This window comes from Branchiostoma floridae, chromosome 12 (assembly GCF_000003815.2).
Source record: "Branchiostoma floridae strain S238N-H82 chromosome 12, Bfl_VNyyK, whole genome shotgun sequence".
In the NCBI taxonomy this organism is placed as follows: Eukaryota; Metazoa; Chordata; class Leptocardii; order Amphioxiformes; family Branchiostomatidae; genus Branchiostoma; species Branchiostoma floridae.
The window spans coordinates 19,009,548-19,036,024 of NC_049990.1; the positions used below are offsets into that span (position 1 = coordinate 19,009,548).

The following is a 26,477-nucleotide window of genomic DNA, read 5'->3' on the forward strand; positions in this document are numbered from 1 at the left end:
AAGGAAGCAAAGAGCCATGGAACGGTCGTCAGGCCCAGATACCACCCTCGCAAGGGAATAGGGAGCGTACCGACCGCCAGGTCCCAGCACCGCCCCCGCAAAAGTTCAGGGAACCCTGGGACGGCCGCCATGCTCAAATACCGTCCTCGGGGAGAAGCATGGGACCCTGGAATGAAACCGAAACACAGAAACAATGTGGATGGGACAGCGCTCATCCCACAACACCCAGACACGCACCATCGGAGACTCAACCCGGGGACCACACAGGCTACAGCAGAGGCGTGAACCAGCATGCGAGAAGAGTCCATCAACCTCGGCCACAACCCGGCAGGGATATGGAGTGGTGGGGTCCAGCAAACGAGAGCGACGGATGGCGACGCGACCGTTTCCCCCCTTTCCCATCATTCCGCGGCTATAACGACCTGCACATGAACTGGTACCGGGAAGACTCGAACGGACTCCGCCCATGGTTCCACCCTGAGCCTTACCGAGACTACCCGTGGCGCCGAGACTACGACTTCGTTGGATACTGACATACAGATAAGTACCAACACATAAGATAGCTTGTAGCCTAGTAAGTGCTCATCAAGAAGTAATTCGGAGATCTGCAACTATGTCAGAGCTGTTAAGTTAAGTAGCAAATTCGTAGACCAAGTAGAGGTAAAAGTTCATAAGACTAAACTGATAATATACATAGGAACCTTAGCTAAGCTAAATACCAACTTAAGTTATATGGTATAAAAAGTTAAGTTATAGTTAAGTGAGAAACACTAAGTATGTATTGCATTAGATAATTAGAGCTGCGTGCTGTTAGAATAATTTGAGTTAACATAGTGCTGCACTTTTGTTATCGTAAAAGCAGGGACCAAGTCATGATAGATCTAGTATCAAGATTACATATGTTTCCAGACTCTATATCCATTGGATTTTGGAATGTCCATGGTCTGGGGAAGAAACTTGAGGATAACAACTTTAGAAATAGCTTAGAAAAGTTAGATTTTTTCTCCCTCCTTGGAACATGGAGTAGCGAAATATCAGAAGTTGACCTACCAAATTATCAGCATTTTTCATCTTTTAGGAACAAACAAAGTAGAGCTAGACGGAACTCAGGTGGAATTGTCTTTTACTTTAAAAACGAATTAGCAAAATTTATAAAGAGAGAGAGTAGCACTTCAGAATGTAAAGATACTCTCTGGATCCGTGTAGCCAAGGAATTGCTTGGCCTGTCCAGAGATGTGTTCATAGGTAGTGCATATGTCAGTCCTATATACTCTTCGATCCACAAAAGGGCGGAAGAGTCTATTTTTGACGTACTAGAACAGGATGTTGCACACTTTTCAGCTAGAGGACTTGTGATTCTCGGAGGAGATTTTAATAGCCGAGTAGGATCCTTAAAAGATTTCGCGGACGAAGCCCAAATATAGCCTCTACCAGGCTTCGTGGTTTGATGGTCTAATTGTCGAAATTGGACAAATAGAGTCACCGTACGCTAGGGGAGTCAGCCGGCCGAGAATGTCCATTTTTCAAACCACAAGCCTGTAGGCAGTCGGCATCAACAGACGATATAGAATTAATCCCCCAATTATTTGTACAAAGGAAGTAGCTCAGCGCTGGAGATAATTAAAGTCGTAAATCGTCCAGCGCCCAGTGGGGCGCGGCGGGCGCGTGGAACAGCTGGGTCTGGGACAAAGGTGAAAATAAGAACGGCAACAAAACGCATGCGATGAAAATATTGCCGAAGACGACTACGTCATTTTCAAAGGTGTAGCAACATCGATTTTCAATGATAATTGTCGGGAAGTCACGGTAGAAGATGGCCTTTTCGGCTTGTGTTTTGACGGCCCGAAATTTCAGCATGGCGCTCGCGAGGTCAATACGGGTCATTGGGATAGCCTACTGTAATGCGGGAAGAAGCGATGCGTGCGGTATCATTATTATCTACGTTTAACCTTACAAATGAATTGTTAGTTTATTCGTTAAAGATTTAAAGAAAAAAATATTTAAAAGTTTATGACTTCATAATATCTATTTAAATAAAGGCGTCTGTGTTTCTTTTTAACAAACTGCTCGCCCATGCTTTTAGTGAAGTAGCCCGACAATCAACAAACGTGACAACAAGCGCGGGTGATTTGTTATAACTTGTTTTTCTCGGTAAATTTCTCATTTATCAGAAGGTATGGGACTTCTAAAACCCATACCAGGAGATAAACAAAATCACAGACGTTATTTTCATGGGTGAAATTACTAAAATGAACCAGTCATTTTTGCCGCGTTGTCGGATTTGAAAGGAGGTTTCCGTGCGGACGGTGCCGCGACCATGTGCTAATGGCCCGCTCATGGTGGTAGGACAATCTATTTTCGCAAACATACAGTTATTTTCGGGCCCGTTGGCTGCAGTTAATAAAGTAACATAGGTATCTAGCGTTGTTTTAGATGATACCTCTGACCGCTTCCTGTCACATATTCCATGACCGGCCTCTGCTGTCAAGACCCGTCACGGGCGAGTCGGAAAGCAATAAATGGGTAATTTAACCACTTCGCACCTATTAGATAGCGATTAGTCGACTACAAAGACGATAGCGACTCCTCACAGGCTGTGTGGTTTGGAGAATGTCCCTAATCGGCCGGCTGACTCCCCTAGCGTATTATTTACTCTATTTGACCAATTTCTACAATTAGACCACCAAACCACGAAGCCTGGTAGAGGCTACAAATAGACCCTGAATTTGAACCACCAAGACTCCTCCCAAATCTCAACATCCCAAGAAATTTTTCTGACAAAAACCCGCCAAACACTTTCGGCAAAGATCTAACTGATTTATGTTGCCAGTCCGACCTCCGCATTCTAAATGGTCGAGTCCTGGGAAATCTCAGCAGCCGATTCACATGCTACCAGCCCAATGGCTGTAGCACGGTAGACTATGTCATAGCTAGCAGTAACCTCTTTCACAACATTAATACTTTTCGAGTACATCCATTGACAGAATTTTCCGATCATTGCATGGTCTCGCTAAACATCAATACACTTATACAAGAACCTCAAAACGAAACGAAAGCCAAAACTAACACGCGACCTTTCCCAGACAGGTTTGTCTGGGGACCGGACTCTCGCGAAAAGTTTACGAATGCGTTAGGTAGCCAGGCAATATCGCGAAAGCTTGGAAATTTTATATTGTCAACGCATCAAAAATCAGACTCAAGTCTAGACGTCGACAGAGAAGTTCAGGAATTTCAGGAAATCCTAGAAATGGCGGGAAAAATGTCATTACAGGTAAAACATAAAAGGAAACGAAAAACACCAAGAACGAATAAAAAGTGGTTCAACAAAAATTGCTATGAGGCCCGCCAGGAGCTCCGAAATATACAATATTTACTACAACGAAATCCAAAAAACCCTTTTATTAGAGGTAGCTACTTTATGAAGAAAAAAGAATACAACAAACTAATTCGAAAGCGAAAAAAAGAGTATGAAATTGACTGTCTAACGCAACTGCAAAATCTTCAGCAAACTAATCCAACCGCCTTTTGGAATCTGCTCAAACAACTTAAAAACGCCAACTCCACACCTCAAGAAGACATCCCGCCTGACTCTTGGATAAATCACTTCAAATCCCTACACCAGAAACGTAGGATAGAGCAGCAGAATTTTGACAGTGCATTTGAGCAGAAAATTATAGACGAACTAAAGATATTAAAGGAACGAGATTTAAACGAAGGGCCCCTAGATTACCCCATCACGGAGGCAGAAATTAGTAGCTCAATAAAGGCCCTCAAAAACAAAAAGGCGAGCGGCGAAGACATGATAAACAACGAAATGCTGAAAGCAGGACACAACTTTCTATTACGGCCTCTTGTTAAACTATTTAACCACATTTTTTCAAGTGGAATATTCCCCAAAACGTGGTCAAACAGCTACATAGTGCCCATATACAAATCAGGAAGAAAAGACGACCCTAACAACTACCGCGGGATATCTATCTCTAGCTGCCTCGGAAAACTGTTTACCTCTGTACTAAACAGAAGACTCTCCTCTTTTCTTGAGGAAAATGAAATCCTTAAACCAAATCAAGCTGGGTTCCGAAAGAATTACAGAACGTCGGACAATATATTTATCCTAAAAACGTTAATCTCCAAATATACACAGTCAAGAAAACAACTCTTCGCCTGCTTCGTAGACCTATCCAAAGCATTTGATTCAATTTGGCACGAGGGCTTATTATTCAAAATCCTATCAAAGGGTATTTCCGGTAGATTTTTCGATATGCTAAAAAGTTTATATAGTCAATCCGTAGCTAGTGTGAAAACCAATATAGGTTTAAGTGAAAATTTCCATGTTGAGATAGGAGTTAGACAAGGTTGTGTTTTAAGTCCTTCCCTATTTAACCTGTATGTCAGTGACTTAGCAGACGAGCTGAATACAGGAGATTTTGATGCGCCCCTGTTAAATACATCAAAAGTATCAAGTCTATTTTATGCCGATGACCTTGTCCTACTATCAACGAGCCAAAATGGCCTCCAACATGCAATTAACGCACTAGGTCGTTACTGCAACAAATGGAAACTATCAGTGAACCTAAATAAGACAAAAGTAATTGTATTTAACAAAAAGGGTCATATGTTCTCAAATTTCAAATTCCATTTACTAAACAAAAGCATAGAGATAGTTTCCTCATACTGCTATTTAGGAGTGGTGTTTACAGCCGGGTGCAATTTCACAACAGCGATTAAAACTTTACAAAAGAAAGCTCTAAGAGCTCTGTTCAGCATTAAAAAAACTCTAGGAGATACCAACCCTCCCATTTCAGTATATTGTAAACTATTTGATGCCTGCGTTGTCCCAATATTGACTTATGGTGCAGAAGTATGGGGCAAGAGTGGATTGAACGACAAGTCACCAATTGAACAACTTCATCTTAAGTTTTGTAAATGGATGTTAGGTGTAAGAAAAAACTCGAGTAATCTAGCAACAAGAGCAGAATTGGGCAGGTATCCCATGTGGATTGAAGTATATACTAGATTATATTCATATTACAAAAGATTAGTTAAAGAAGTTCCAACAAATAGCCTACAATTTGAAGCCTTCCTTGTACAACAGGACTTGCACAGACGTAAGCTACCATGCTGGCTATCCAATGTTAGTAAAATCCTGGAGGAGTCAGGGTTTGCGTACCTATTGCTTAACAGTGATCACAACACATCGTTGGCTCAGGCTGAAATAAAACAAAGACTGGAAGACACCTTTCTTCAAAACTTTTACTCAGAAATTAACTCCCCTGGTATTAAAGAAAACCAAGGGAATAAATTAAGAACCTACAGAAAATTCAAGTATACATATGAAAGAGAAAAATACCTCGATATAACAAATTTTAGCTATCGCCGAGCCATGACTAAACTAAGGATCAGCGATCATCCTCTACAAATTGAAGCCGGTAGATACACCCGAACTCCTCCAAATGATAGATTATGTATGTTTTGTGATAAGAACTATAGGTATATAGAAGATGAAGCGCACTTTCTTCTAGAATGCTCACTGTATAAAGATATACGCAATACCTTTGTTAATAGTACTACGCTTGCAAAACAGAAATATGCACAACTAACAAAAGAAGACTTTTTCAAATATATAATGACATCAGTTAACTATGATTTGATAGAAGAACTCTGTAAGTTCGTCTTCACATGTTTTAAGAAGAGGGAGGAAGCATGTAGAAATATAGTCGTAAGTAGAACATAGAATAGCTTACTTATCAGACTCTTTGTATGCGACTTACTGCATTTAGCCCTAGGAGGGCATGAATATGCAATAAACTTCATTGTCATTGTCATTGTCATTGTCATTGTCATTGTCATTGTCATTGTCATTGTCATTGTCATTAAAGTGGTGCACCCCAAAAATGTTTGGTGCAACCAATTTTTTAAGCTGGGTGCACCACTGCACCTAATCCCAAAACTGAATTTCGAGCCCTGTATGTGTCATAAATTTCAAAGGAGAAATTTCATAATTATGTAGTTGCTGGTAAGTATATTACTACTTACCCGAATTCTCTCGTGTTCAGTACTTCTCCTCTTTCTCTTCTTTTCTTCATGTCTTCCTCCTTCTTTGCAACATTGGCAACTGTAGGGTAATTTCTACAGCAGAAAGAAAATTGGTTTGGTTTGGTTTGTGCATTAAAAAAATATTTCTATTTAGCACTTAGAGGTTACTAGATTGTGACAGAAGTATGCGGTGGTACATTGACAACATAACAGTCAAAATATCTGGATAAAATCAAAAGTATAGAGTGTAAGATGGGTATTTTTGTTTCAATATCATAACGTTATAATAAAAGATGTATGTTATAGTATGTCCTCTTACTTCCGTCTATCCTCACGCCACTTGGCGATGGCTTCAGGTGTGTCCAGTTTACTCAGTGCTTTGGAGAACTTGGAAAGATGTGTCTGGAAAGTGGTACATTTGCACATGTATCAGCAATCACCATATATAGGACAACCAAGGAGGTTAAACTTGGGACAACACAAAGAAGAGTATTCAGGTCGTTACAATGAAGGTCTTGAAAAACATAAGGAGAATTATGCGACATTTACATATGATTTGTTAACAGTTTTATTTTGCTCAAGTTTTCGGTACGTCTACTTCAGAATCTCTGCTGTCTTGAAATTGTCTACATTTGTACTTTCTAACACTTACCAGCTTATGGTGAAGCTTGACCAGTTTTGCTGCTGCTACATAGGGACATCCTTCCTGGTAACACTGAGATGAACAGAAAACATCATCATTATTTGATATTAATATTATGGATGGGAAGAAGTTTGATTGGATAAGAATGATAATAGTTTTGAATCAATTTATACTGACAACAGTGACAAGCTTCCTAAAACCAGAGGATTTTTGTAGATGACTAATCTTGTAATGTTAAAAGTTAACATCTTAATCTTTTGAAAAACCATGATTTAGTGCCATATTTTTGCTGTTTACAAATGAATCATTGAGACTACATAAAAAAAAAAAAGATTCAAATATACATCTTTAACAGTTACATGTTGTGCACGTATGCACATGCACAGGTTGTGTTGAAGTACCTGTATATGTGTCTCGCGGTGTTTCTTGAGTAAGTCTTCTGTCTTGAAGCCTCTGTCACAAGGATCACAGTAGAACGGGGTGTCATCTTTACTCAGCTGGGCCTTCTGTTTATGGAATAAGGAACATATGCGATATCATTTTTACTGATAGTTAGACAGCGACAGGCTTTGCACACAGAACTTCAATAACAACACTGCAGATGATGTTGAAGCAAATGCTAGTTATTAAAATATGGTAGCAATATGAATATAACGGTAAATTTTCTTCTTCTTCAATCATAAACTTACTATACCCAAGGAGGTTTAATCCTTGCTATACCGACCATGCATGCAAAATATGATACGTGTAATGTAAATTATATAATTCAACCTTTCTTTGCTGCCTGTTCCCTTGAGCAAAGTTGCCCTTCCTATATTCCTGTGTCCATGGGCCTCTGGGCAGAGGTCCCGCCGGTGCCCCACGGCCGTGCCCCGGTACCATGGGGCCGGCGTGTCGGGGTGGTCCTCGGGGTGGGAGGGCACCGGGCCCGAAGGTAGCCTGCTGGAAGAACGGTGGTGGGAACCCGTGTCTCGGTACGAAATTCCCCACCCCCGGGATCACTGGGGGACCAGGGACGGCTGGAAACATCAGTCCGGGCGGGAAGGGCCCCGGGGAGGGGATCATTCCGCCGGGAAAGTGCCCCAGAGGCAGGGGAAAGTTTGGTGGCCTCGCCATCGAGATTTTTTCGACCATGTGCTTATAGAGGTGAAAGGTCATAACACAAACCTTGTACTAAGCAGCTCGTTTGTGTTATACGATTCAATCAAACTCAGACAGAACATAAAACAACAGTATCTACATAAAAAAGAGCTAAACTGGCATTTATAATCTACAAAATATGTTATATTTAAAACTATACATTTAAAAAGTACTTTTTATGATTAGAAATTAGAATCAAATCTTTTATTATATCATCGAATCTCGCACACAAATGTCTAGCTGTATTTAGCTCAACAGCCAGCTTGGAAGATTGTTTGGCGTGCTTGCAGATTTCGTCGTAGTTGTTTTGTCCCACATTTCCTGCTAAAATGCCGATAAGAGACCCGGCTAAAGAGCTTGGCGCATACCGGGACCAACATTACAAGGTAATACCACAGTTAGACCTGTTCTGGGTGGAATTTAGTGGCATCAGCCCCTGTTTTAAAAGAGAAATCTTGCTTGATCTGTTGAGGGGAGGGGGGCACATTTTTTTTTTTACCACAACAAAGACCTGTTTCTACAAGTTATATTATACAATATACACCACTTCAAGGCGAATTCATTGGCTATTTGTATACATTCGCGTTATTCATAATTTATGATTTTCACATTGTTTCACGTCATCTAGCTATTCGTCTAATGTACAGCTAACTGAATTCAAAAATATATCTTTGCAGGGACTGGATAAATCTCTGTAGAATTATGAAATTAGGTTTTTGCATCGATGGGTCCATGTTTGAAACAGTTCTGGTCTAACGGTTCTGGTCTGGTTTCGGTCTAATATATGCAGACCAAATGCATTGGGCTGTCTTTTTTGCAGCAAAGAAATTGCTAGGAAAACAAAACCACCACAAACATTTACACCATTGTTCACTCATTCAGTCACTCACAAACAAGAATGAGTTCAGTAGACTTTGACTCTCTATTTGAAAATCCATTAATGACATGCCCTAGGGCACGCCACTAATCTTCCTGGACTTCATACAGACGACATACTGTAAATGCAAAAATGTTCGCGGTGGATTAGTGTTCGCGGTTTTTGCGGTGACCGCTTTACCGCAAATTTAAAACCACCGCGAACATTTTTCTATAATGATATTAGATTGCAGTCTATGGTGTTACCGCGAACTTAAATCCACCGCAAAAAGTCCTTTTTCCCGCTACCGCGAAATTAAATCCCCGCGAACTTAAAAACATTTACAGTACTAGTACATACAGTGGTCATTATTTACATACATACAGTACCAGAGCTGTATCAAACTGGAATGCTTTACCAGATTCAGTTGTCAATGCTGATAGTGTCAATCAGTTTAAGGCTAGACTAGACAAGTGCTGGGAGTGTCGAAAATATGACACATGAAGAAAGAAGATCAGGACACTACAGGCTGAAGCCTTCTCTCCTGGATGTGGTATAAAGGTATAAAGAAATACTAGTAGTAGTATACAAAACTTCACATTTTTTCTCCTTCTCCCCCACCCCCAGGGGAGCCGAACGGATCAGGAGCGACGTCTGCTGGAGAGCACCACCCTGTACGTGGGGAACCTGTAGTATACAAAACTTCACATTTTTTCTCCTTCTCCCCCACCCCCAGGGGAGCCGTACTGACCAGGAGCGACGTCTGTTGGAGAGCACCACCCTGTACGTGGGGAACCTGTCCTTCTACACCACGGAGGAGCAGATCTACGAACTCTTCGGCAAATGTGGCGACATCAAACGCATCATCATGGGGCTGGACAAGATGCAGAGGACTCCCTGCGGATTCTGCTTCGTGGAGTATCCTTTTAAAAAATTCAATGTCTTCAAACAATTGGCCCAAGTCACTGTCTGGTTTATCTCCTGTTGTTTCCCATCACCCTGTAGTCATTATCATCATCATCATCATCATCTTTGTGGGTGGGTACCAGTATAGAAAATGTAAGTACAGGTCCAGTTCAGGTCCTGAAGATCAGGTCCAGGTCCCGACCTGTACCTGGACTTAATTGTCTGTGAATAGGCGATACTCAAAACAATTTTGGTCTATTTTGCTACATAGGAATCTGTTTGGCGGAGTATCAGACTCCCACTGGCATTTTAGAATCCTGTCTTGTAAACTCTACATTTGACTGTAAAAACTTGATACAAATTCTTTACTTTGCTCGTTATTTTCTTGGACTGATAAGTGACAAAACATGTACATGTACTAGTAACCCCCATTATTATGATGCAGTCCCGTATTGCTGAAGTGGTAAAAATGTACTCCATTTTCTTGGAACTCGACGTGTATTGTAATCTGTATCTTTTACCAGTGGATTGGTACTTGTTGTGCAAGAGGTTCATGTTCTGGTTGTGGTATTCTGTAGCAGAAGTCGACAGTTTTCATGCCCGTAGCCAGGGGGGGTTCGGGGGGAGCCGGACATGGTGAAAATATGTCGAGGGCCTCAAAGACTTACGCAAAAGCCTTGTCCTTTAATAGAAATTACATTAAACTTCGCATGCGATTTTTGCCCGTCAAAATGCAGAAAATGGCGTTTCAGAGGGTCAAAAATTCAATTTTTCCGGGGGAGCATGCCCCCGGACCCCCCTAGGTAGCTCACGCCTTCGACGTGAGTCTCGCGCCTGCGGCGCTCGATGGTCCCACAATTACTAAAAAGAACCCCCCCAACCAAAATCCTGGCTACGGGCATGGTTTTATTTCGTTCTTGAGAAATGACACAGATTCAAAGCAGTCTTGCAGCTGAATTGCACAGCTTTACAATCATGGTGATAACAACAGCATTATTCTATGAATAGGACTTACAACTACATACAGTATATCAAAGACATTCTGTAAGGTTCCTTGACACAGTCCCCTGTATAAGATACTACACCAGAGGTGATGCGGAGAACTGTATGCGGTACACCACAGGCACCCGGCTGGACGACAGGATCATCCGCTGTGACTGGGACGCAGGCTTTAAGGAGGGTAGACAGTATGGCAGGGGCAAGAGTGGTGGACAGGTATGACACCCGTTTCCTATGAAAATATTCTTGAAAGAAAGGTACCGTCTAGGTAAAATTGTAGGTCACTAAGTTGTGGGGACCAGTAGATTATACTGGTAACATTTGTTTTATCTTCTTGGACCGGTCCAAAAAAATGGACCAGAAAAAAGTGGACCGGATTTTGGAATGTTGAAGAAATGCAGGCAGGCATCCTCACAATAAACAAGTGCAAATTAGAGTTTATAGTACTTTCTATTAAGTTTCTACAATCAAACATACAAATGCAGTTAGCCTTGTTAACATGAGGATAGCAGTTGGATATTCCACCAATTTTCCAACCCCTAACCGTAAACCCCCTAAACATATTTTTAAGTCTTAGTTTAAGTCCTATTTCCATTGCTAGCAATTGACAGTCAAAAGGTTGAACTCAACCAACAGGGGAGATGTTTTGGATAGAATCTGCTGTCTTACTTCAGTGACCCTGTCTGAAATGCCTGACTGTTTACAAAATCTGCTAGCTTCTTGTCAAATGAGTAACTATTGTATTGCTAGGAAGTGTTACGTATAGAGAAACACTGTTACTTCTGTGGTGTATTGAACAATTGTCATGTGTTTCCCCAGGTGAGAGATGAGTACAGGAAGGACTATGACCCAGGCCGTGGTGGGTACGGTAAAATCACAGCCAAACAGTACAACCCCCTGGGTCCCATGCTCATGTCTAAAGGCCCAGGACCCAGTGGACCCAGGTCATGATGAACCGTGTGAGAAGACTGGAAGTTTTGCTAGATATCATGTCATGTCTGTCAGGGTTAAGCAGTATTTACAGTGACTTTGTTACAAATACTTTGGATTTTTTTCACAAGTAACAAGGTTCTCGCCAGAACTGTTAAGCATAGGGAGGTCACTATTTTGTGATTTGTATCCCTTGATTTTGTCGTAGGGGGATATTTCTGTTGTTTAATTTGTAACAAAAGTTTCAACGAAATTTGGCTTTGTATTCAGTTTGCTCCTCAAAATGCAGGAAATTCTATTACTGAGTGTTAGAACTTTTAAAAATTTCAGGGGGAGGAATAAAGGATGCCCTACATTGCTCATGCCTGTGCCACTTATATGCTGTGCTAAGATGCCCCCCTCCCCCATGCTAGTAAAAAGTCATGTTAAGAACCCTGAAACATGACATCTCCATATTTATGTTGTAGTTATGTGTCATTCACCAGTAGTTAAATTCTGAGGAGCAGTAAGTGTGTTTTCAGACGACGCATTAGAACAACTGTATGTACCTATTTTGCCTTTAGATCACACAATTATCCAGAAGAAATTTTTGCTTGTTGCAGTCTTTGTTAATATGGATAGCAACATCATCACGGTCTCTAAGGAGAAACAGCACTTATAGCAATGACTTAACTGTTAGAGTCATTTTCCGTCACCAAAAGGGATCCGGATGCTTGTCTTTAACTAAGTGAAAGATTTGCTGTGAAGAAATTTACCATAGAGGCTAAGTAACAATAAGTCACCCTCTGTGCAAAATCTACTTAGTATTCAAACTATACATGTATGTCACATCTACATGTGCATGTACTGTAGTATCCTTATGTTGTAAATAAACGTCAATTGAAAAAAAAATGGACAACAGTTTGGTACTTATCTTGTTTATTATAAAAGTCACTTTTACATTCACACAGCAAAAAAGAAAACTTAAAACAAACTTAGTCACCAGTAGAATCCAAAACCTTAGGCCAGGATAAGTGTTGTTGTGTTTACAGCTACTCAAACAACCCTAGCTAGACCTAAACCTACACGCTACAGACCCCAGCTTTTTTGTACTTTTCAAGGAGAGGTTCAGCTCTGACTTTTTACCTCCATGAAATGTCATGGAATGGAGGTTATATTTTCTGTTATGTGTCTCTGTCTGTGTAGATGATTACTCAAGAACGGCTGGATGGATTGGTTTCATACTTGTTGTGTTGGTGGGGTGTGATAAAAGCTCGAATCGATGAGATTTTGGGCGCCGTATCTGTCGTTATAATCGATGTAATAATATCAGAAATCACCCCTATATGTGAGATATATTGGTACAGGCATCGTGCTGTATGTGTTTGTTAATGGGCTTAGCTCCAAGCAGATGGTGACAGCTGTTTGGGGGTGTCTCTGTCTGTATACAAGATTACTCAAGAATGGCTGGATGGATTGGTTTCATACTTGTTGTGTTGGTGAGGTGTAATAAAATCTCGAATCGATGAGATTTTGGGCGCCATATCTGTCGTTATAATTGATGTAATAATATCAGAAATCACCCCCTATATGTGAGATATATTGGTACAGGCATCGTGCTGTATGTGTTTGTTAATGGGCTTAGCTCCAAGCAGATGGTGACAGCTGTTTGGGGGTGTCTCTGTCTGTATACAAGATTACTCAAGAATGGCTGGATGGATTGGTTTCATACTTGTTGTGTTGGTGAGGTGTAATAAAAGCTCGAATCGATGAGATTTTGGGCGCCGTATCTGTCGTTATAATCGATGTAATAATATCAAAAATCACCCCTATATCTGCGATATATTGGAACAGGCATCGTGCTTTGCTCCAAGCAGATACCCATAACAGTAATATCCATTACTCTTAAATACAACCGACCATCAACATACATAACATCCACAAAAAGCAATGAATATTTCATGGAGGTATGAGGTCCCCGAACTCTAGTTTATTACATATTTTTGTCAGACTTTCTATTTTGTCCCCTTTCCGTCATGTCCACCAGCCAAACCAAAGCTGGCAGACATGAAGAAAACAGGACAAAACACAAAGCCTGACAAAAACACATAAAAATCAGCCATAGCTGAACCTCCGGGATGGGGGTTGGGGGGTCAACTGCTTGCAAGAGACATATAATTTTTGATCTGACATCAGAGTGGTGCCCACTTCATCATCATCAAACCAGGGTGTCGTAACTCCTGAGGAGGGATTGACTGATAACTGAATCACTTTGGCTGAAATAGGGGGAAAAAGAGAAGAAAACCTTTATCTAATGTGTACTGTGGACATTGTGCAAATACTATTGCCAACAAACAAAGATGCATTACCCTCTTGCATACGTGTAATATATAGTTGCCTGGCAACATTGAGGGTTTGAATTTTATTACTTGTTGACCTGTCAGTCAGCAATATGTTGTTTATCTTTATTAAATCTTATAAGTGTAAAGAATCAATCTTTTTTTCAATGAGATTGTTCAGAGCAATGACATAAGACCACTTCAAGCCAATGAATTAAGAAGTTGGAAATAATTGTACACGGAGATAGCGGTGAACATTCCTTGTGAAGGCTGATAACTTGTAGATAGGAGGGAAACAGTTGTCGTTGAGAGAGTTCCATAATTTAGCTGCCCGGTGAAAGAAACTGTTGCTGTAGAAGGACTTGGAAACCGACAATTGAACAGTATAGCGCTGTGAGTTTGAAGAAAATCTCTAGTGTTGCGCTGAAATCTTATTTTCCCACCAAATAGTTTTACCTGTAGAAATCAAGTTCAACTGACAAGACGATAATTAGCAACAACAAGGGACACAAAAGGGTTATACTTGTTCCATATCTGCACCTGACCTGATGTTGTCTCTATGAATACACACAGACGGGGATATTTGCTTCCCCGTGACACACAGAAGTTATCAAGGTGTAACCGCCTTCCTGTTCAAACACTGGTGAAACCGAATTACTGTGACCTTCACCCGATGTACGTGACAGCCTGGGAACAATGGTGTTAACAATGCATCAGTATGACCCCATAGAAAGGTATAATGGCGGTAAAGGAAAGTTACAGTGGCGTTTTACCGTAGCCAAGGAGGTTATAGGCCGTACTGTAGCCCTGTGTTGAAAAGCTATGGAAGGCTAACTACTTTGGCAAATCATTCAGCTTAATTGGCCAAATTCTATACTACCGGTTTTTCCAACAGTGTATTGAGTCTGATAGAGGCTAGTGTTAAATGGTGTTGCGTCATATGTTCGTCTGGTGTGCGATTGAACAAACGCATACAAAAGTCATGTGCATTGCGCTCGACGGTCCGGCAGCAGTAAGGTGCAAGTGGCTGATTATGAAAACTAAAGGAATAATCAATGCTTTCGTTTGTTTTTGATGCGATTTATGCAGTCGGTGCGGAAATGTCATGATCAAAACACCTGGTTCCAAGTAAGCCCGGATGCACGTAAAATTTTCCCCAAGTTTCGGTCCCGCCCACCGAAACTCCGTCATCGCCAAACACAATATGGTGGACTGGCTTAAAAGAGAATCACCATGGGTAAAATTGAATTTTTCTGAGTGGTAGATTTCCGTTAAAAGGTAGCATAAGAAAGCCTTAAAATTATTATTTTTTTACTGCAAGAATGTAGAAATTAAAATACATATTTGTAGTGCTTACACTAGCTCCAATCTAGCCGCTTTTCTTTGTCTCCTTGGTATGGTATCGGCTGCTTTAATTAAGGTACGATGACGAATTGTGAAAACAAGGTGAGGTTTCAGTCTATGTACACAAAAAGATCAATAGACACGGCATTTAAAAGACGGAGTTCCTTCTGAAACACCTATAGATCGTGGAGTCAGCTACTGTATATTTGCATCGAAAACTGCGTGCGAACAAGAAACCCGAATCTCCGGAGAAGGTAAGAACAAGTACCAATATAAGATATTGACGGAAGTTCTGGCGTTGCATGTCATAATTGCACACTTGTTGTTGGTTTTGAATTTGTCATTTATATACTGATTTCATTGTTGCTATTTAGGCTATTCCCTTGAACAAGTACTGCGACTTTCCGCAGTTAACATCGTAGTTTCTCTCGCGATCTGCACATTTATGAAACATAGTTGCAAGGTCTTGCATAATTCATAAATTGAGAATGTCCTGTATCCGATCAGTGAGCATGTCAAATAAGGAAGATTACGTTGCAACGTTAACTTCCTTATGACCGCAGCGATGTAGACGCATAAATGGGGTTCAGGTACTTTATTTACGTACGCATGCGGTCAGACTAGTGTAAGACAGGTGACTAAAAGGATGGCATTTACTATCCATTTTTACAATGTAATAGTGTATGATTGATAAGTGTATACAGCTCATTACAGCGTGCGTGTGATTGTGTGTTTTACCGGTACACACGAGCAGGTATTACGGTAAGTGTTCGGGCTGACGTATACGTAGATTGTATAATTGCTTTTGAATTACGTGTGACTATATGACGTGAATTCTCTGGATGGCAGCCGACTCAGGTGTACATATCGGATCCGCCATGTTTAAACATGTCGGAAACAATTAATCATGATAGGGTCGGGCGGCCTATGATCGATATGAGGCAAAGGTCTGGTCCTAATGTTATTACCTGCATGTATGCAGGTATGGTTTTGATGCTGGTGGGAACTTTTCGGTAGCCGGGGATGTAGGGCGCTGTATCTCGTGAACGGATGGTGCGAGCACGACGATTTTTGGTACGTGGGTTGGGGGTGGTAGCCTAACACTCAGGTTTGATTTTGGGCCTCCTGGCGTTTGAACTTGACATTGCAGGTGGCATTTTTGGTGTTTTGGGGGCACTTTTGGCGCTGTGTGTCCGGAACGATACGCGCGATTGCGACGATTTTTGGTGCATGGGTGGGGGGTTGTTGCCTGTTGCCTAGGATTGACTTTGGGCCTTGTCGCGTTTGAACTTGACCCGGCAGGTCGAATTTTGTGTCCGAGAGGGGTGTTTCCGGAGTTATATCTTCTGAACGGCTGGTGCTGGCGCGATGATATTTGGCACATGTGTCGGCGGTGGCTGAATAATGCTCAATTTTGATTTTGGTGCCCTTGGTGCTTGAACTTGACATTTTAGGTTACCTTTTGTGCGGGCACGGGGCGTGCGCTGTATCTCCGGAACGCAAGGTACCATTGTGTTGCTATTTGGTACGCGAGTTGTTTGTGGTGTCCTGGTGGTCAGGTTTGATTTTGGGCCTCCTAGTGCTTGAACTTGATACTGTATAGGTTGATCCTGTTTTTGTGTGGTTGGGGCATCCTCCCAATATCTGCTTGGTTTTAAAAACAGATTATGGTTGGGTGTAGAACCATCATCTGGCCTGGGCCACCTTCAATGTATCAGGTTACTTAGTGGCACTGACAGTTTGCCAGATGACGGGAGTGTACAAGATTATATATCTGTTGGTCAGGTATAATTGGAGTTTGCTTATTACTCTTTGTGGTGTTTCTAGAGCTGTATAGTACTGAGTTTTAAGTTTCGGTACAAGTTCCTTTACCCTGTTGGCAATCATGGTTGAACTTGAACTTAAACAGAAGAAGATGCAATTTTCTATTGTGGAGGAGAACTGTATAGAGTGTGGGCATAAGAGAAAGGTATGTGTATGATTTGTCCTGTGTTTCTTTTTGTTTCTTTGGTAATGCCATTTCCATACTGTATACAGGTAATTTGTTGTTTTGGGCTAGTCATATTCGCTTGGTTTTTGGGCCTGCTTAATCTATGGTACAGGCAGGGTTAAGTGGTGGAGGCTTAGCTTTGTTCTGTTTTAAATTCAGTATCGTTGGTTGCATTTTGTCGCGGCAAATATATGATGAAATTCCCCTTCTAAGCAACTGCTCATTGGTTTGCGGGGATGTTTGCTGGGTGTTTGCTCTGACTACAACAGCTTCTGAACTTTTCAAAGCTTCCATTGCCAGTAGTCTGTGTAACACAAACTCCGCTGTCCAGGGCTGTAACTGGCCCCTCCCCGCGGGCCGGCGGATGTTTGGCGGGCTGCTATAAGCGAGATTTAATCAGGCTACATTGCCAGCAGCTTGCCATCTATAAATGGGATTGACAAGGACATTTTTCATAGTAAATTATGCTGTTAAATTTGGCTTAGATACTACAGGAGATTTAGGTTTGGGTTGGATGGATTGAATGAAAATATCATACCACCCTGGGGACTAACTGTTGCTGCTGCATGGGGGCTACCACTATTCATATTGTCTAATGTCTATGGAACTACAGATAAAAGTATCATTGGTCAAATTATGCAAGTAACATTCCGATGTCAAGTGAATAACACCCCAGAAATAAATCTTTAATGAATATCATTGGAAGAACACAAAGCAAGGAGACTTAGCAGCTGCATTAGGTCAGTACATTGAAATAGGAAGATATTAGTATATCATGTGACAGAGTAACTACATGTGCATGGGCCATCTGAGACAAAAAAAGGTAGCGTCTCAACAACTTCAAAGTACTGTGGTTGGTTACATACTTAAGAAATCCAAAATAAGTAATGTTCATCCATGTCCAAACTTACAAATTCAGAAAATGGAATTTCAGAGTCAGACTTTTGCATGGTGCACAACCAACACGGTAAAAAGCTCATTTTTCCAACCACGTACCACAGACAAAAAGGCAAAAATACCCAATAGGTCTACAGAAACCCAATACATTTCATGCAGGCCTGAGGTCTACGAACTCTTGTTCTATCTCTGTGTTTACATAGTATGACGATGACGTATCGTGCAAAACAATGCATTTGTTTACACCGAAACTTTCACCAGAGTTTCGATGGAACTCGGGAAGGAATTAATTCTGCGTCATAGCTGGGGAAAGGTTATGCCATGCTGATTCCATGCCATGGATAACATCCTCTGGAACTCCCAAAATCGATGCGATAGTGCGAAGAAAATGGTTGCTTTTATTATGAAATCTAAGTGGCCAGGATGGTTGAACGGATGACTAAACACAAAGAGTATGGTATAGCGATAGTATATATTTATTTGCTTGATTTGTAGCTACTCTGTGCAATTCAAAGAATAGAGACTATTGTCAAAAAAGTTTTTTTTTTAAACGGACAAAAATTAATGTGCATGAATGGTATACATATAATATAATGAACATGGCCTTACCAAGATCAATATAGTTTAGCTTACTGAAGAATGTCGATGTCATGGGTTCAAATTTTAATTCTGATTACAATGGTTATGGCATTTCTGTTTTACTTTTTACTTTTCCATTGTCTGAATTGAATGTATACGCGTATGCAATTTAGCCAGGTAAACCTAAAAATGTAATTGTTGTATTATTAAAGCGGAAACAATTGCGAGTCCTTTTTTACCCTTTGAGCTCTCAAACTTGGTATCGTCCTGAACTCTTTTAAAATGCGTGAAGTCATTGTTTACCCTAAATTCTCCAGTTGGAATTTCTCTAGTTTGCTATCAGCAAAGCAAAAAGGTACGAATTACCATTACGATTCTATCAGAGGGTCCTATTGATGGTCCTAGCTGTGCATATAGCCTACTTTTTTAAAACTCGGAAGCAATCAATAGACTCTTTAGCGGGGGCACAAAAGTTGGCGCATGCGCCTAGGTATAATTGTTGATAAGCCTTTCTAGAGGAATTCTAGTATTATGACATAACGACAATTTTAGTGTGGCATGGGCAGCATAAACTCACTTTGTATTTGCTTTTACCTATATTTTCATTTTTTTGCTTTAACTGACCTTTCTCCATCTTAAAGTTTCTGAAATGTAATTTCCCCCTTGTGATAGTTCGGGCTATATATGATCAGTCGATTAACATAACCAAGGTAAGCACTGTGGAGGGGTTGTCTTTCCGTGCATACGATAAATAGATTGAAAATAATATTTAGATTGGTTGATTGACGTAGCTGGTTAATATTTGCATTGGGGTATACTTTAAACACCTTATGTTGGTTTATGCTTCCATACTGTACAGGTGGCGTTCCCTCCCCTTTTCATGTCAAAAATGTTTGCCATCGTCTGTTATGCTTTATTTGCATATCAACTGTAGATCGTACTGATCAAAGGTCAGAAAATAATTGTCGAGATGTAGAAAGTATTAGTACCGGTTTTCCCGACCCCTGTATCCACCTACCAAGTCATCATCAGAATCCAACCAAAGCACACACACACGCACACACACACGCACACACACACACGCACACACACACGCACACACACACGCGTACACACATGCAAATAACTTAATATAACCTACTTGACGATCGATGGTAAAAAAAGGATATTGATTTTCAGACACGACTTCCGCTTTCCAATATGGCGTATTTGTTATTAGCCTTCCTTGTATCATGGAGAAATAAACTCTTATGATATGGTCAAACGATAGTTGAAATCAAGTTTTTTTTCTTTATGACAAATTTCCAGATGTTTTAGTTATATTCTTAAGGAAAAACTACTGGCCTCTTTTGGCCAAAATCTTTGGTACACATGTACAACGTCACATACACAGCGTTCCAGTATAGCCCAAATCGCTTAGTATGTTTTGTTTGGGCTAAACAACAAGTTGCCTTCCTGCCAAAGTGCCTAGGCCATAGACTACCTCTTGTTCCTTTCTGTAAAGTTCTTCAATATTGCACGGACCCGAGCCATAGTTTCTACTGTCTTTAGTTAGATGTTACAACACATGTTGAATTAGATAACTGTAATTTGAAATATTCTATATTGTCAATTCTAGGGGAGTGAATTACATCGAGCCAATATCATCTTGCTGTCAACATGCAAAGATCAAGACACAAAACACGGGAACGACTGAGATACGAGTAAGATTGTCTTTTAGATTTTCTTTAATTTTAAATGTATTCCTCATTCCAAGTTCTATATCGTTAATAACAGTATTTTCAATATGAACCGTTGCAAAACAATTCTATACAAATACTATGGCAGTGAAAAGTGCTAAGATTGAATAAATCATCTTAGATTTGAGAAATGTGCAAGAATTAAATCTTATACGCAATACGCAAAAGTTGAGCTCAGCTAAAGAAGAGTTGTTGTTTTGTACTCCAGGAAGACTAACTTCTTATCAATTGCCTTTAATTATGAGTATCAAAGTATCAAAGCTAATGGACTGAATATAGTGTCAAGGTATTGTGCTCTATTGTATGCTCTCATAGATGCCATGGGTTGTTGGTAAAACGGTAGAAATTTGCCAAATGTACCAGAGGATATATCGGTCCTATTAGTAACGTACAATAATCTATGTACATAGATTTGAGAATTGTACTGGCTCTTTAGTTTGGAGATGATAAGCTATAAGGCGCTGTGTCTATTTCTGAAGAGTAAAGAAATACGTCTACGGATACATGTAAGCCATGTTATGTTTTTCGCCCCATTTAGTGGTGACAAAGAAGAAGAACTCATGCGACAATTTGGGCTAGACGTGAGTAAATACCTGCATTTTGTAAGGAAAGTACATAGAGATGGAGAACCAAGTAAATGACATTGGTATTAGTAGGTAGTGCTCTAGAAGAGAGTACATTAGGTCGAGATATCATTTTCTACAGTGATTAGATGCTTTTATATCCAGTTCGACGTTACGTATTTTTCTCACTATGCATAAAGCCCAACACCCCTCCCTACAACGTAACCAAAATTCTCAAAATAGTGTCATACCTGAATCTGTTTCTGTTCTGTATATAACGCTGAAATAAAATTAACCGGCTACGAATCTACTGATTTCATCACGTAATAATACCTATCGAGGAAGTAACTTTTAAACCGCTATCAAATTTGTTGCTATTACAATTTTGTCAAGTACAGCACAACAAATTCTTTTGTCATTCTTTATTCTAGTACGTGTTAGGCCCAGATGGCCAAGACAATGTCCCTGTCCCCGAAATCCTGGCATGCCTTATTATGGAAGCAGGTGAATGGTGCAACATCGGGATGTACGGGTCAGCTGTTCCTTTGTATGAAGACGCTCTCTCACTTCTTAACCACTTTCCCAATGGACCACTTCGCTGTGAGCCCATCTACTGGCTCAGGGCAAGATGTTATTACGAAATGGTGAGTAACTTTCCTCACTTATTCAGGTGAAAATGAGTACCTAGCTTTATAGCTTCGGCTAGGGCCGCTTTCTGATGGAGGTCCCGTGTTCGGGGACTGAGCAACACCCCAAGCACGTTAAAGAACCCGCCGCATGTGCGAACATGAGTGGATCAGACCATTCCGGCCCAAATGGTGTAGGGAATCTCCCGAGCAGCTCTCGTAACCCCTGCTTCGCCGAGTGGGTCAGTTAGTTCTCACTCATAGTGAGCAATTGGGCTGGTCTCAATCATGATGTTTCTGACCTAGGGCGAATAGATGCTGTTACAGTTACAATCGTGTAACCCGTAACATTGAGTGGTCTTCAGGCCTTGTTACGCGGTGACCATTAAGTAAAAAAAAATAATGTCCTGCTTGACATGACATCATAATGTTCCCGTCTTCAACCTTTTGGTCATTTGATGTAATGCTCAACACATTATGCGGTAGCCTTTATTCTATCATTTCTTTTCACAGGATCATTTTGAGAAAGTCATTCAAGATTGCACACAAGGTAAACAAAAGTATTCCAAGATGTCATACCATCATGAGATGTTTAAAACTTTTTTTGTGAATCTTTCGGTTTATCTAGTCTCGGCTCCATCATGTAAATGAGTTTGCAATGAAAAATACATTGATGGTCTTCTCTAACCAAATAATATGTGTATATTATCAAAACTAGGACTTAGTGTATTGTTGACATTACAAGTCTTAGTATAGTTTCCAGGTGGTTTGAATCGATGTAACAGCGTCATTTTATACCTACATATAGTGATCAACTTTGACAAAGGAGGGACCCTTCCTTGTACCTGGCACTGCTACCCAATGAAGGTTGAGGCCTACCTAGAAACAGGACAAATCTACAAGGCTCTCGAAACCGCCTACGAATTTCACATACATTGTCCCTGGGTAAGGTTATATCTGTTGGGGTCATACCAGTTGTAAAAAAAGAAAAGTTGGCGTGACAATGCTTCTTTTCTAGTATAATTTGATGTAACTCAGTGACTGAAAATATTTTCCCCTCCCTCTTAGCTTCCTCAGGCGACGGCCATCATTGGGGACTTAAGAAGACAGTTAGAGGCAGAGGAACGCAAGGTGAGTGTCATGGTAGTACCTGCATGTCACAAGTCAAGTAACGTAACGTTTATAAACTATTCGTATCGATATCTGCCTCTCTGGAGGGCACCTGACATCGTATGAATACATGTAAAGCATAACCATTGTGCTACATGAATTGACTTTTCTACTCATCCATACCATAGCGGAAGAAATTGGGCGACAAATTGATACAAGAGGAGCAGTCCAAGAGGAGGAGAACAGTGCGCGCTAAACCTCCGGTAATTCTTCATTCTCACATACGGTTATAGCCGATGTGCAAATTCTAAAGCTTAGCAATAAGTTCAATTACCATCAGGAGTAGAGTGGAAATTGAAGTTGTATCTGGAACAAAGTATAAAACGTGGAAAAAGAATTTGATTGAAAATTTCCTGTGTGTTTTTTTTTTAAATGTTGCATTATACTGCTATAAGAGATTACATTGAGTCCTAATAAATCTATCAACATCATACAAAAACATTTCGTAGAGAGAAAAGCCTAGCGTTACATCTTTACAACTATCACATCACAATATCATCACATCACAATATCAATGCAATAACTTACACTTGTGGAAAAACATACATGTAGCAAAATATCTAAAAAAAAGTACGTTACAAACATTATCATTTGATCATCACTATCTCCTGTCCTCTCCTATTACTTCAAATAATCAATGTGTCCGATTGTTGCAGCTGATGAAAAAGAAGAAAAAGAAAGCTAAAGACCCCAGGACAGCTGCAGCAAGCAAAAGAGGTATATACATATACTGTGAAATCAAGACATCTATCATAAGGTGCAAATGTAACAACTATTTGGTCAAATGACTGGCAAAAGCGAGCAGCTTCCATCTTAACTTTGTTTCAAAACCCATTAATTTTATACCCATCTTGACATTTTCAGGTGCTACAAATGAGACATATTCCAACGAGTCTGATGCATCAAGGTAAAATGTTGTATATGAAATTGTAGATTTACACTAAATGCAGTAAGTAAAAGAGTGCCGAAAGCAAAAGTCGTAGCAACAGCAAGAGGTATTTTGTTGACGGTTTCTTTAGGATCATAACCTCTAGAAATCTTGTTATTTTCTCTTTTACTTCTATGAAAGATGTAGGCACATTGACATATGCTATTAGTCATTATTGGTTGTATCATATAGTTCAGGTGTTTTACATATTTTCTTTCCCCAGTCATTCTAGTATGAGTGACAGTGAGCCCCAAGGACTGGAGGTACAATTTTTTTTCTATGCAATGTCAAAATTTTCAAACAAGTCGTAGATTTCGATCCAAGCGACCACCTACATTTTGGGTATCGGCAGCATCTAACAACGAAATGTCACATCATGTCTGTTTTCGATTTTAGGGTGAAGAAGACACAGACCAAGGAGCACTGGCGATGGTTGGGAAAAGCCTGCCACCAATTTCTACACACAACAGATTCGTAAATGTACCTGAGGTGGAAACGAGAAAGCAAAAACATACAGGTACGTATTAAGAAGACTCCAGTACGGGTATATAATATAGATTGTATGACCAGATCGGTTGATATTGACATACAAGGTTCTCATAGAATGGAATGTATAACGATAACCAGAACAAATAATCCGAACAGAACATATTATCTGGGTCTATATTGAAGTTATTAGAGCCTACATAATAGTTCTTTAACAATTGATTCTTATTAGCAAACCATTTTCATTAAGTTTTTTTCATTCATTCATAAGTTGCTTTAACCTCTTTTTAACTATCCCAACAGTGACGTCGACAAAGAGGAGGAATCATTCAAATGTTCACGTTGCGACTAGATCAACAACTGGTGTCCTTGCAGCTACGTCACCCAGGCACGTCAGAGAGTTTCCGTCGATGATGATAGGAAAGTCTCAATCACACAGGAGCTTCTCAAAGCGCGAGCAACCCTTTCAGTCACCAATAGTACAAGCTACAGCAAGGACTGAAAGGCGCGGCGTGCCTTATACGAGTCGTAAGTTTCTAAATAGTGCTATCTTTTGTACCACTCCTCACTTGCCTGGAAATATCAAAACCAAAATCACCCAATACGATTTACATAAAATATCGTAACAATCATACGATAACAGAAACATAAAGAACGTAATACTCTGCATTTTTCCTTAGCCGTACTTACCTGGAGTGAGGAAAGTCATGTAAACTGCAGCTACCTTTCCCAAAAGGCAAATCGTCGAGGCACGCAAGGGGATTCGAACCCATGGCCTCTGGGCAAAACACTCTAATATTGCACCAAAGCAACGTCATATGTGTATAGCAAATTTCACCTTAGTTAATAGATGTTTGGTGACACATGTGCAGAATCTAAGTCAAGATGAATCAAGAACTCGACCTTTCCATGGCCGTTACTTAAAAGGATGGACACTAATTTAATTATTTGAATATTCTAACGCCCTGTTCTAGCGACTCTTCGGAGAGCTGAAACGTCATATCCTAAGAGGCTCTTCCCAACATGCCTTGAAGACATCAACAAGGGGAATACGGCAATGCAGGAGGCAAAATGTTACTACTGTCAGCTGCAGTGCAACTCCAAACAGCAGCTTCAAAAGCATTATCAGGCAAGTTTCACTGATTGAAATTATCATAAAATCTTAACGCTTGTTTCTCATCTCCAGAAGATATAGAAGTAACTATTTTATCTAAGAGCTTTATGCCATTGTGTAACTCAATTGGATTTTGCCTTAATCAGGGGAAGAAACACAGAGCCAAACTCCTTTCAGATGATTCTGACGGGATGTGGCAACAGAGAAGACCGCCCCCTGGCGTCCCCGGAGGGCAATACAAGATGTGCCCTTATGGATTCGAGTGAGTTTGCATTCTAAATGCTTTCATTCTGATTTCTGTTGATACTTTCATACCCCACACTGTTAGAAGAAAATATCGTTTAGATATAGTTTGAATATAGTTTAGAAGCATTTTGGTGATTGCAAGACGGGTTTAGGGAACCAGTGTGATTGGGACATAGGATGTCCACTTAGGGTGTAATTAACATTTTCTATTTCTTGAATTTGATTTTACAGACGCTGCATACATCGTACGCTTTGCACGTATGCACATACTAAGGAAGAGCTGAAGGAATGGCAGGAAAGGTATAACATACGAAAGAAGACACTGAATAAAGCTCAGTCATCTGGTACATATGGTTACTCCTTTGGTGAGAGATTGGCTGAAGAGTTCAAGACAAAAGGCAAAGTAGAACTGGTGAGTTTTCATTTATTTATTAAAAATTTTCCAGTTGACATTTTACCAAGGTTATTCCTCAGCTCGAATTTAGTTGGAACATCTCGGTTTAACAGTTTCCAGTCCAAAATTGAAATTTGAAAGGCGTCCAAATAGAATTTCCTCTAACTTGAATCAACATATCATTGTTTTTTCCACTGCTCAGCTCTCAACAACCGTACAGTACGCACGCCTCCTAGCGGAACCTGAAGGTACCAGTGTCATGTTCCCTGAGCGGGGTAGAGAATACACGTGGACCATGAAAGTTCAGGTGGGCTCATCGAACTTTTCTGTTGTGTCCAAACTTCTCAATGCATCACCATTTTAATCCATACCAAATAGCAGTAACTCAAGCAACTGGGTATGATTTTGTACATGGTCACTAACTAGCATTCGTCAGTGATCTGGTAGAAAAATAGGTTTCATACCCTAACTTTGAACTGAAATATAAAGGACAAAAGTTGTCTTGAACACGGAAACATTGACAAAAGGTATTGGATGCTATGCAAAACGCTTGACCGTTTCCAAATCATATCC

The 26,477-nt window shown here is 40.4% G+C and overlaps 3 protein-coding genes across 3 annotated transcripts; 2 read left to right on the forward strand and 1 right to left on the reverse strand.

Moving 5' to 3' along the window:
- Window positions 1-6,032: 6,032 nt before the first annotated feature.
- Window positions 6,033-7,851, reverse strand: LOC118427120 (nuclear fragile X mental retardation-interacting protein 1-like). Its single transcript, XM_035836756.1, has 5 exons — window positions 7,451-7,851; window positions 7,081-7,185; window positions 6,689-6,751; window positions 6,356-6,438; window positions 6,033-6,129 (listed from the first exon to the last, which is right to left on the reverse strand). The coding sequence occupies exons 1-5, from the start codon at window positions 7,835-7,837 to the stop codon at window positions 6,033-6,035; spliced, it is 735 nt and encodes a 244-aa protein (XP_035692649.1). The 5' UTR covers window positions 7,838-7,851.
- Window positions 7,852-8,044: 193 nt separating this feature from the next.
- Window positions 8,045-11,942, forward strand: LOC118427503 (nuclear cap-binding protein subunit 2-like). Its single transcript, XM_035837335.1, has 4 exons — window positions 8,045-8,205; window positions 9,412-9,593; window positions 10,658-10,796; window positions 11,400-11,942. Exons 1-4 carry the CDS (start codon window positions 8,149-8,151, stop codon window positions 11,529-11,531), a joined length of 510 nt encoding a protein of 169 aa, XP_035693228.1. The 5' UTR covers window positions 8,045-8,148; the 3' UTR covers window positions 11,532-11,942.
- Window positions 11,943-20,266: 8,324 nt separating this feature from the next.
- LOC118427121 lies at window positions 20,267-26,268 on the forward strand. The gene is made up of 16 exons (XM_035836757.1): window positions 20,267-20,341; window positions 20,916-20,958; window positions 21,372-21,584; window positions 22,080-22,116; window positions 22,375-22,511; window positions 22,635-22,697; window positions 22,865-22,939; window positions 23,393-23,453; window positions 23,601-23,643; window positions 23,888-23,927; window positions 24,061-24,181; window positions 24,454-24,678; window positions 25,125-25,279; window positions 25,411-25,526; window positions 25,742-25,922; window positions 26,107-26,268. Exons 1-16 carry the CDS (start codon window positions 20,298-20,300, stop codon window positions 26,266-26,268), a joined length of 1,716 nt encoding a protein of 571 aa, XP_035692650.1. The 5' UTR covers window positions 20,267-20,297.
- Window positions 26,269-26,477: the final 209 nt, after the last annotated feature.

Coding starts and splice junctions, on each gene's coding strand:
- LOC118427120 (XM_035836756.1), bottom strand. CDS start 7,837: ATGACCTTTCACCTCTATAAGCACATGGTCGAAAAAATCTCGATGGCG. Junction 6,439..6,688: donor TCAAGCTTCACCATAAGCTG/GTAAGTGTTAGA, acceptor ACCACTTTCCAG/ACACATCTTTCCAAGTTCTC. Junction 6,130..6,355: donor TGGCGTGAGGATAGACGGAA/GTAAGAGGACAT, acceptor TTTCTGCTGTAG/AAATTACCCTACAGTTGCCA.
- LOC118427503 (XM_035837335.1), top strand. CDS start 8,149: ATGCCGATAAGAGACCCGGCTAAAGAGCTTGGCGCATACCGGGACCAA. Junction 8,206..9,411: donor ACCGGGACCAACATTACAAG/GTAATACCACAG, acceptor CCCCACCCCCAG/GGGAGCCGTACTGACCAGGA. Junction 10,797..11,399: donor GGGGCAAGAGTGGTGGACAG/GTATGACACCCG, acceptor GTGTTTCCCCAG/GTGAGAGATGAGTACAGGAA.
- LOC118427121 (XM_035836757.1), top strand. CDS start 20,298: ATGCAAAGATCAAGACACAAAACACGGGAACGACTGAGATACGA. Junction 23,644..23,887: donor AACGAGTCTGATGCATCAAG/GTAAAATGTTGT, acceptor TTCTTTCCCCAG/TCATTCTAGTATGAGTGACA. Junction 25,280..25,410: donor AGCTTCAAAAGCATTATCAG/GCAAGTTTCACT, acceptor TGCCTTAATCAG/GGGAAGAAACACAGAGCCAA.